Raw genomic sequence first — 11,740 nt, forward strand, 5'->3', positions numbered from 1 at the left:
GGGGGCACACCTGCATAATCAAAACCCTTTTGTCTCTGATAAGTGACATGGTTTCCATTTTTTCCAGCGGAGAACCAGGGAGAAGCTAATGAATGTACTTTCTCTGTGTGGTCCAGAATCGGGTCTTCCCAAAAACCCATCTGTAAGTAATTGTAGATTCCAGAAGCTGAGGTATTATGGTGGCTAATGTGATTTCAAGTTGCCTTGACTCACTCCTAATTTTTCAGGGGTGCGTCATTAAGAAAGAAAGCTCCTTCTCTGTATTCTGTTACATTATATTATGGATGTCCTTCTAGGTTGTCTTTTCTTCTAATGAAGACTTGGAAGTTGGGGACCAACAAACTAGTCTTATTTCAGCAACAGAAGAAGTAATTCAGGAAGAGGAAGTGGCTGTAGAAGATAATACCAGTGAACAGCAGTTTGGAGTTTTTAAAGACTTTGACTTTCTAGATGTTGAACTGGAAGATGCAGAGGTAAGTCCATACAGCAGTAGTTCCACTTTGAGATTTTTCCACAAGGCTATCCTTCAAGCAAAGAAAGGTTTGGGGACCTTATTCGTTCCATTTTGATGTACTGTATTTAATCAAAGCCTTTGATAAATGTAGCAAATGCCATAGTTTAGCAAAATTGAGATATCTTTCTTGGAAGAGCAGGTTGTCCAAGATTCCGTGCTCTTTGACATACCAAGAAAAGTTATTTTCACAGTATCTGCACACTTTAAATTTGTCTGGAAGGAAAATGAACTGGTATTTATCTTGGATCAGTTCTGCTGGTATGGGACTATCAATAGGCTTTATTGTAGGAATATTTTGAGGGGTTGTCGATTCCATACCGGATATTGCATTGGGAAACATAATGTCAATATTTGGTAGTTAGTGACAGTCCTAAAACTACAGACCACATTGCCCAGTGTAACTACACAGAGCATGAAGTATAGCCTTTAGTACCATCAACGCCTGAGCAAAAGTTATCCCATTGAACATTTTAAATGAAATGCTATTCTCATGGTATGCTGTAATACTATCTTGGCAAAAGGTTTATGTTGGAATTGCTTTGACCTTTAGCCATTCACACTGTATCTGGTTTCATGGTGCATTTGTCATCTTTATCTGCATTTTTTCTGTTTTGAAGTAGTAAAACTTAACTGTTCCAGTATGCAAGATAACATTGCAGTGCATGGAAATCATATTTAGGGACCAATGCAATGCTATACTGTAAGCCACATTTTTTTCTAAAGGTTTGAAAAGTACAGGCAGAAAAAAGAGATTGCAGAATATCTTTTTTATATAATTGGACTTGCTATACATAATATTTCTGACATGAGCTAGTTTCAAATAATAATAATGCACATTATGGAAGATTAAGGGCAGAGTTGTGTATATTTTCAAGGAAGGCAGAATCATGTCTTTATATTAAAAAAAAGCAAAAGTGTATATATTTCTTTATTTGTATAATTCTGCTCCTAATAGAGATGAGGTTGCTATTATCTGGTGTTCATTAGCTATTTCTGCATTTTATAGTGTGATCATGGAATACATATAGCCCTGGTAAAGGGCTGATCCCCACACAGAAGGTTTAAATGACAGTATAGCCTGTAAGCAATTTTTATTCTAAAAATGTAACATAAGGATGCTGCAGGACCCAGAGCTTTGCTTCAAGTAGATGTGTATGAACCCTCTTCAATTACATTTTTAGCCAACAAAGTTATGGAGCTCCTTCACAATTCAGAACTTCATAAACACTCCAGTTTTTATTTAGAACTCTCATGAAAATAGGTTTACCTGCTTGCAGGTAGTTCCACATCTGTGAAGATGTTGCAGGCATAAAGCCATAGTAATACTGAAGCCAGTGAAGGAGCTCTCACTCATGCATTCATCAAAATTCTAGTGAATTTGAAGGGTCCCAAGATCAGAGAGAACATGGGAAATCACCTTCCCATAAATGTCCCAAAGCCTTAATACGAGATGAAATTCTCACTAGCATTATTAATATTGACTCTTAAAGGAAAATTTCGCTTATTTTTCTCACTTTTAAACAAGCCACATGCAAGTGGAAGGTGTTGCAGATATACACACACACACACACATAAGGGGTAGGAGAGGGAGAAAGAAAAATTGGATATATTTATTTTTACACTCATTTGCTATGGAATATATTTGCATTATCTTTTATATAAGTACCTCCAAGTTCAGTTGCCTCAGACCAGTCATACCAGTTGAGTGTAAGAGAACTTATCTCATTAATAGAGCTAGAAGTTCTCAAACTGTGGGAAGGGTACAACTTGAGTGTCAGAAACATTGAGGAGCAAACATGGAGGCTTTCCAGCTGCACCATCTGTGATTGAGCAGTTGACCTGTTTTGTTTGTAGGGGACATTCCAGCCTTTCCCGGTAATGGTGAATTTAACAATAGATTGACTAGTCTCACATCTAGGACCTCCAAACATCAGGAGCCTCACAGTAATGGAAGGGGGGAGAGCTCAGACTCCTTAATACATAAATATTTATAATAATAATGCTACAGGACAGGACAATGTATTGCTGGTGGACCACAGCTTTCGATGAAGTGCCGTATTTTTCTGTGTATAAGACAATATTTTTAAAATTGGGGTCGTCTTATACACGGAATGTTGCAGTTAAATATATAAATAAATACATGTCGCCATCCATATTCTTTCCCCCCAGCCTCATGACAAACCCTGGTCTGGTACCTCCCTCCCCCCCATCAGCCCCCACTCCGGACACTGTCCCTTCCACCTGGTTCCCTCAGCCATCCCCTCGCTACCCAGACCCCACAATTCCCAAGCGCACTCACTCAGGCAGCTCTGGCAGTCGCAGCTCCTCGATCAGCGTTCGCATCTGCCGGCGCTCGTGGAGTAAATACGGTACATACCGTAAATACCGTGACAAAAGTGCAACACACAGGTGGGAGAGCTGGAGCTGCAGCTACAGTGGAGTTACACTGAGCTGACAGGAGTAGCCGCCATTACACAGCTTGCCTCTCAGTTTGATGTTTAAATATACGGTACTAAATATACCGGTGTTTTGAATATTTAATAAAATATCAAAGTAGTTCTGTTTGGTGTTTAAAATATTTATTTCTTAACTCAAAAAATAGGGGTCGTCTTATACATGGGGGCATCTTATACACGGAAAAATACAGTACATTTCTTAGCTGGGCTAGGGGAACTTGTGGCCCTCCAGATGTTGTTGGACTCCCATCTCCCAGCAGCCTCAGTCAGCATGGCCCAGGGGTCAGGGATGACGGTTTGTAATCCAGCAACCTTTGAAGAGTCAAAGGTTAGCCACCCTTGACATAGGGCTAGCATTCAAAGAGGCCCATAAGCAAGCTGCTATTAAAACACATTCCCATTCCTAGCAAGGAATTAAAAAGTTACTTACTTCAAGATTGAAGAAAACATTCATGTTTTGAGGACATGAATAATCATAACACTGTCTAAAAACATTTATGCTTTCCTGCACTGTGAGTAAAATTTATGCATTCTATAGTTTGTCCTGTAAATGTAGATAAAGTCAATTTAAAATCTCATCTGTGTTACCCTCAAACAATTCGCTAAATTTGTTTTAATATATGTTACACCGAGAAAATGTACCATAGCCATCTTGTTTTAAGTGTTTGTCTCATAATGTTTTTTTAGCTGATTTTACTGCAATGTGGAGAAAATGAAATGTTAGGGTTTTTTGGCAAAAGCTTTTCCAGAGCTTGAATCAGTCTTCTACTGTTGGCAAGCATACAGTATAGAAAATGCCCCCATTATAAAGTATCTTTAAGTGTTTGTCCTCGTTCTAATTATGTGTGTTTTTCTTTTTGCGAACCAGGAGCTGCAGGTAAGTTGCAGCCTGGTGCAGTGGCTTGTTTCATCTCTTGTCATCTGTGATGTATTTGTCTGTCTGTGTTTGGTAGTCAGATACCTTGTATTGCTAAGGATATATGGCTACAGAAAATAATACACTGAGCTATTGCCATCCAGACACAAGGTATCTGCAAGGGAACATTAAGGAAATTGTTTTTGCCATGTATTAAAACACTTTAAATACAAACAACATTAATTGAATTTATATATCCAATTAACTTAAAGGGCTGATTGAAACTCTGCTCCCAATTAATTCAGTATTTGTGTGGCTTTGTTTTGCTGTGTTCATTTCAGTATTATGTGTATTCTGAGAGCTTTAGAATAAACATTACCTTTATTACAGGGTGAAAGTATGGACAACTTCAATTGGGGAGTCCGCAGGCGTTCCCTGGATAGTATTGACAAGGGAGACACACCATCACTCCAAGAATATCAGTATTCTGGTAGTACCCCGAGCTTGAACTTGACCAATCAGGAAGATACTGATGAATCTTCAGAGGAAGAAGCCCTGACCGCAAGTCAGATATTATCACGATCACAGATGGTAAAACATTTATTCTCAGATAATAATCGGGTTTCTCCTTGTTTTAACCTTCGAATGGTACTATCAAGTGTGTAAATTATTCAGAGTTTTGACTTGGTCTCTCTTCTGCAGAAGGCGTGGAGAAGTGTGGTGTTTTAAGTACAGCAGTATATATTTATTTAAAACATTTCTGTACTGCCTTCTATAAAAATCTCAAGTTAGCATTACAGTGGCTAACTTGGCTGCGGCTTCCGATTGGCTGCAGGAGCTTCCTGCACTCAAATCGGAAGCCGCGTCAAACTTTCGGCTTCCAAAAACCTTTGCGAGCTGGAACACTCACTTCCGGGTTTGCGTTGTTTGGGAGCCGATTTGTTTGGGAGGCAAGCCGTTTGACCATTGTGCTTTATCAATGGAAATGTGCCTTTTGCTTTAAGACTAAAGTTTCCAATCCTCAATACGTGTTTCCAACGTGGTAGATATACACAAGGTGGTAACTGAATTTGTAAGTAGTGCAAAATTTTGCCTGTATTTTGCTTTGTAATTAGCTGGAGGTGTTTGTGTTTATATGTGTGTGTTTTTTTTTGCTGATCCTTGTTTTATTTTTGTCTCCTTAGGTAAACAGTGACTCAGCTGCTGATGACACAGCACTAGATAATTCTGGGTCGCTGCTACAGTCTCAAGATTCCACTAGCAGTGTTGGAACGGAAGAAGTGCTTCAAATCAGATCCGAGACCCCAAGTTTGGAGGTTTCCCCTCTAGATAATGCTAGCAACCAGCTGCCTGAGGTGGGGAATAATGTGGGCTGCTGGTGCATGGCTGATTTGGGCTCTTTCTAGCACTGTATAGTATCTCTTTGCTTCCTTTCCGAAAGCATTTTCTTCTGTAATTGATTGTTTAATTGAACCGGTTGTGGTGGCATAAGGGAACGAGAATGTTTTCTGGAAACCAATCATTTCCTTCATGAACTAAAGATGTTCACCAAAGATTAAAAATAGGTTTGAGGGCTAATAATGGATATTTTGTGGTGCAGAACAATAATTGAATAAGCAAGATGGTTTTCTGGATGCAGCAATTATCTTCCTGTGGTCTTCCCTCCCCCCTTCCTCCTCCCCCCATTTTTGCTTTGTCTTTGTGATTGGGTGCTTTAATTGAAATTTGAACCTCAGGCCAGCTGTGTTAGCAACTAGTTGATTCAGCTAGTCCATTTGAACAGGAGATCTATATGCTAGTGGCATTTTTTTCTCTTAATGGAAATGCTATATGGAGTAAGCCAGATTCCCAGCTGGTAGCTGATAAGAAATCAGTGAGTATTTTAAGTTTGTGTTTGCCATTGCAAACATTTTTTTTAAATATGCAGTAACTTCAAAGATGAAGCAGTCCATCTCTGATCTGTAGTTCTTACTGGAAAAAACTAATAGTTAATAGTTAAACTAATGTGTACAAGAATAGTTAATGCCATATTGTTTTTCCTCTTTTCCTGAGCCACTCAGAGCCATCATAAGACAGCTCTGGATAGATAGATAGATAGATAGATAGATAGATAGATAAACTTTATTTGCATTAGCCAACGGCCGTAGCAACATAAAACAAGCATTATATACAATTAAAAAACAATAACAATGGATAAAAAGGACCATCAAATGACCAAGACCATCGTTCAAATAGTGGCCCTTAATCTCATTGCACCCTCGATAAATCTAGCAACCTTTGCTGTTGTCTGATCATTCTGATCTGACAACAGGAAGAACAATGTGACCTCAGATGGGTGGCCAGGGATGGTAAGTAGGAATGGGGTGATGATCTCATTCCTCAGGTCTTTATAAAGGGGGCAAGACAGGAGAACATGAGCCACTGTTTTCAGCTTACCATCTCCACAGGGGCAGAGTCGCTTCTCAGTTGGAATCCTTCGGTATCTGTCCTCAAGTATGGCAGAGGGCATCACATCCAATCTGGCCAATGTGAAGGCACGTCTGTATTTTGGGATGGTTAATTTATACAAATATGGTGCCAGGGAGTCAAGCTGAGGGTGGGAGGAACAGCTCTGGAGAGAAAACTAAGCAATCAACTGCTGCTCATGGCCTCTTAAGGTAGAGGTGGGGAACTGGATCCAGCCACTGTATTTAGGCCTAAGATCCCCACCTTCCACAGGCCAGTTTTGACAGATGGATGTGGCCACCCACCAGTCAATCGCCTGGCGTCATAATGGCATCAGATGATGACACCTGTCAAAGTTCGGCTGATGGGCAGTTGCAGTGGCCTTCTTTGAAGGTGTGCAGTTTCAAAGGGGCTTCCCCCATTAGCACAGAGTGGTTTGCATTGAAACGGCTTGTGCAAACAAGAGCTCCCTCCCATTTCAGCAAGCCGTTTCAATGCAAACCGCTTTGCACTAGTGGAGCAATGCCTCTTTGACGGCACACTCGCAGCAAGAAGCTGCTTTGCAGAGGAAGAAAGCTGTGTTTTAGCAAACGGTTTCCACGCATCCTACTTCTGAAGAGCTGCCTTGACTGCACTGGGGAGTTCCCGGGGCCAAATTGTCGAGTGCAGCTGATCCTAATGGATCTCTCCAGCTAGCTCCACTTGCAAGGAACAATCTCATTTTAGGATCCTGCTTCATTGGAGCTATTTCCATACCTGTCACACCTCACATTACATATGCTATCAGTTATGGGGTTAGGTGGCCATGATTTGGGGGAAATGGTGTTGTGGGCCAAGTTAGGATCCCTGTCAGTCCAAATGAAGCCCCCAGGCTGGAACTTCCCTACCCCCCTTTTCGAGGGTCAGATCAAATGGGCCCCTTCAACTTGACATATTTGCTTAACCGGCAGGTGATAGGGCCTTTAATTCATTCTGTTGTTTCCAGGCAGTTGCAAATAGCTTATTTGCCCCTTTTATCAGCCTTGCAAACTGATCAGATGCAGTCACGAATTGCACTAGCAGCAGTAACTGGGGTGAAGGTAAGTGATAGCATAGCAGTCGCCCTAAAACAATTAGAGAGGAATAAGGGACCTTGTGACAGGGCGCTGCCCTACAGAACTAGTATTTAGGAGCTTTAACTTTGCTACATTGCATGATGAGCAGTGCCATTTACAAAATGTCTGATATATACAGGGCAGATTCTAATGTTGCAAGAGTGAACTTTCACCTGTGCAACAGGACTTTATCCGCCTCTTCTTCCCCCTTGCAGCACCCCCCCCAAATCTGCTCTGTATGCTCACTTTACCCTCCAAAACAGATTTTGAGGACCGACAAGGGACTGCAAGGGAAGAAGAGGGAGTCCCGTTGGGCAAGCAGGTGTCAGTTCCACTTCAGCACAGATAGTTCTGGATACAACCCGCAGTCTTTTTGTAGAATCCTTCAAAAACCTTTAGCCATCATATTCAGGGCTTTTCCCTGCTGGCCTTTGCAATAAGTACTATGATTCTTAAATTGTCATGAGTGTGAAGAATCCCGTTTTGATACAGGGTAAACATAATGTGTGTGTTCTGTTTGGGGAAATTGCATTTACCTTTTAAAAATATAGGCTGTTTGAAGACAGTAGGTGTCATTATTCTTGGAGAACAGAAAATAATGACAGTCGTTGTCAAAATATTTGGTGTCTTTGGTTAAGTGAGCTTGTATCTTGTTGCTTGGACTAAAGCATGGTTGCATTCCATTGTGCATACTGTGAGAGAAGCATTCATGCACCCCTTATCCTGCCAGTTTCTTCTTTGTAGCCTCGGTACAATCAGTAAGGCACATCTGTTAGAAGCTGCAGACGTAATTTCTGTTGAATGATGCTAAAAGGAACAAAGTCCTATCCTCAGGATTTTACTCTCTTTTTTGCATTTAGCTGTCTAGTTTCACGATTCAGTTTATATACGGAAAGATGAAGTCTCCTAACAAGAGAAGCTTGCTGTTGACAGCAGAAGATTTTTTTCCTTTGCTTACTAAGCAACAAAGATATTGGGAATATGTTTTTTTGTGAGCAGTGTTTTGATACGTTAAATATAATTAGTTACCTTAGAATATGGTGGGGAAGGTTTGCATTGCCTACTTTTGTTAAATTTTTAGACTGAGTTTTAGACTGAGTTTTAGAATATTCTTTCTCTGTCAAGAAATAATGCAATTTAACATTTTGGGATTTTGAGACACTGCTCCTTAGCAGTATTTGATGAACCCATTTTACTTCTGTGTGAGTTATAAGACTCTGCTGCTTGCTTTGCAGGATGGCAGTTCACCAATAAAGGATGAACAAGTTAGTACAGCTAGTGAAGATACTGGATCATTTGCGTTGCAAGAGCAGCAAGAGTCCTTGATCTGTCAAGAACCCCTGGAACTAGAAGAAACTCCTGAAATTCCAGAGCACCCCACTGCTGATAGTTATACTGAATCGATCTGTGAAGATGATGTTACCCTGGCCTTGAAAGAGTTAGACGAAAGATGTGAAGAAGAAGAAGCTGACTTCTCTGGTTTGTCTAGGTAAATTGATTTGAAGCCATATGTATTTTCTTTCATTAAAGTAATATCAGTATTGATTCATTCACTATTGCCTTAGAGACCAGTTTATTTGCAGTAGCGCAGGTAGATAAAAAGGTACCACTCCAGTGGGAAGGTAAATGGTGTTTCTGTGTACTGCTCTGGTTCACCAGAAATGGCTTAGTCATGCTGGCCACATGACCTGGAAGCTGTATGCTGGCTCTCTCGGCCAATAAAGCGAGATGAGCACCGCAACCCCAGAGTCATCCCTGACTGGAGACGGTCAGGGGTCCCTTTACCTTTATGCTGCCAGTGGCATTCCAAGCCTCTAATTTCTGTGATGCTTTGGGGTTGTTTTACTGCTGGTCCGTGCTGCTGAAAAGTTCACACATGTCCACACCTTCCCCACTCCTACTGCTGCTGCACCGCCAGAATAAAAGCCAGAATATGGCTTCTCATGATGCCCAAACCCTGGGTTCATGGTTTGCTTCCCCAAACAAATCACAAGTGGTAAGCCAAACTTCTTTTTTTTTATAAATTTTATAAATTTTTATTGGATTTTCACATTTTATAAAGACACATACAAAACAAAGAAAAGCACACAAAAATACTTTCATAACCTTACTTTCCTAACCCTCTTTCCCTGACTTCCCCCCACCCCCCCCATACATCCCAGTTTCCAACTTTAATTCAGCAAGTTCTTATTCGTCTCCTTAAACCTATTCTTATCATGTTTAAACTTAATTCTTTTTGTTAGACCCAATTTTATTAAGCCAAACATCTTGTGGCTGTTTAGAAAAACCAACCACAAGCCCAGGTTTGGATCTCATGGCAAGCAAACTGTGGCTTGTTTCGTGGCAGCAACTGGAGAGGGGGACTTTTTAATAACATGCGCCAGCACACTGTGTATTCACATTACCCATTGTTTGTTTTTAACTAAGGTTGAATATGACATGAGAACTGGGCTCATGACATGACAATGGCACCATAATTCTTTTCTAAACTGCTTTTAGATAAAGTCCTAAAATAAGTAAAATAAGTAATGAATGACCAGCCTACAGCTTGGAAGAATTTATTCAGTTTCCATGAATCCTTGTTAAGTTGAACAACATTCTTCTAAAATTCCGGTTTTTTGAATCTGTTGTATGTATGTTTGAAACTTTAGATAATTAAGTTAGCAAAACAGCAACTTGCTCTTTGTTTTTGGCCCTGCTTTTGACATCATTTCAAACCGATTTACAGGCCCGTTTTAGAACGCCTTGCACCATGCTAAGGGCAATAAGTCAAAAGATCTGAAACAGCATTTACTTAGCATGCTTGTTTTCACTTTATTTACAGTCAAGATGAAGAACAGGATGGTTTTCCAGAAGTCCAGACATCTCCACCTCCTTCCCCATTTCTTTCTGCCATATTGGCAGCTTTTCAGCCACAGGCATATGATGATGAAGAAGAAGCTTGGCGCTGCCACGTTAATCAGATGCTCTCGGACACTGATGGCTCTTCTGCTGTCTTTACATTTCATGTGTTCTCTAGGTTGTTTCAGGTAACTATCCGCAATCCCTCTTTGTTCGCAATTTTTATTTTGAAACATCTAGTACTAAAACGTTTGTGTTGGTGTGTACAGTGGTGCCTCACAAGACGAAATTAATTCGTTCTGCGAGTCTCTTTGTCTTGCGGTTTTTTCGTCTTGCGAAGCACGGCCATTAGCGGATTAGCGCTATTAGCGGCTTAGAAAAGGGGGAGGGGAGGGAAAAAACTTGCAAGAACCCGCAAGACGTTTTCGTCTTGCGAAGCAAGCCCATAGGGAAATTTATCTTGTGAAGCACCTCGAAAAAAGGAAAACCCTTTCGTCTAGCGAGTTTTTCGTCTTGCAAGGCATTCGTCTTGCGGGGCACCACTGTATCTGATTTTGGAGAAGAGGGACAGGGATGTTACATTGTCACTGTTTATGATTCCTCTGTTAGAAAGCTACTTGTTTCCCTTAGCCACCATCAGAGGGATAGCCGTCTCTAGGGGTGAGACTTTCCACATCATGTATTGTCAGGTGACTGTGGCATTGCATAGATATGCTTATGAGGTGTAAAGTATTGTTCCTGCACGCCTCCATGTATAAGAGTTGGCTATCACTACCTAGAACTATTACCATGTTGACCATAGAATCATAGAACTGTAGAGCTGGAAGGGAACCTGTGGATCATCCAGTCCAACCCCCGGCAATGCAGGAATATGCAGGTGTCCCATACGGGGATCGAACCTGCAACCTTGGCATTATTGGCACTACAGTGGTACCTCCGGTTACAAACGGGATCCATTCCGGAGGCCCGGCCGTATCCCCAAAATTCCATAACTGGAGGACCGCTTGTGCGCACACACGCGGTGGCGCAGAGCACTTCTGCACATGCGCGAAGCGGCAAACCCACTCCTGGGTTTGTCCCATTCAGAACCCAAAAGTTACGTAACCCGAGGGTCCACTGTACACTCAAACAACCAGTTCCCTTTTAATGCAGCATTAGAAGAGTGCTTCAGAAGATATTCTCAGTGTAATATGGTGATAGCCCTCCCCTAGGATAAACTGATTTGCCCTGTCCCATCTGTTAAGACTGCACAATCCCACCCCCAAGCACAGGAAAAAGGGAAATTTAGGCTTACATGTGAACCCCCATTTAGCAATGTTGCCTGCCATGCTGAAGAAAAGAAGTGAAAATATTTCTCTATCTTTCTAATATTCCCGTGTCTAGAACATTCAAAGGAAGTTTGGGGCTATAACACATGAATCCATCAGTTTTCTTGGGGAGAATCTACAGCGAATTGGAACAAAATTCAAAAGTTCACTGGACGTTATGATGATGTGTTCTGAATGCCCAACAGTTTTTGTGGATGCAGAAACGG

General features: G+C 41.2%; 1 protein-coding gene across 9 annotated transcripts in view; it reads left to right on the forward strand.

The window, feature by feature from the left end:
- The window catches only part of FRYL (FRY like transcription coactivator), a 141,172-nt gene that overhangs the window by 117,019 nt on the left and 12,413 nt on the right, over nt 1–11,740 (forward strand). For all 9 annotated transcript variants that reach the window (XM_081875558.1, XM_081875559.1, XM_081875551.1 and 6 more), the window contains 7 exons: nt 68–142; nt 297–473; nt 4,217–4,417; nt 5,011–5,181; nt 8,601–8,854; nt 10,190–10,394; nt 11,590–11,739. In XM_081875558.1, the coding sequence (XP_081731684.1) occupies nt 68–142; nt 297–473; nt 4,217–4,417; nt 5,011–5,181; nt 8,601–8,854; nt 10,190–10,394; nt 11,590–11,739 (1,233 nt within the window). The remainder of the gene's footprint in view (nt 1–67; nt 143–296; nt 474–4,216; nt 4,418–5,010; nt 5,182–8,600; nt 8,855–10,189; nt 10,395–11,589; nt 11,740) is intronic.

This window comes from Podarcis erhardii (assembly GCF_964252035.2).
Source record: "Podarcis erhardii genome assembly, chromosome: 9".
Taxonomy (NCBI): domain Eukaryota; kingdom Metazoa; phylum Chordata; class Lepidosauria; order Squamata; family Lacertidae; genus Podarcis; species Podarcis erhardii.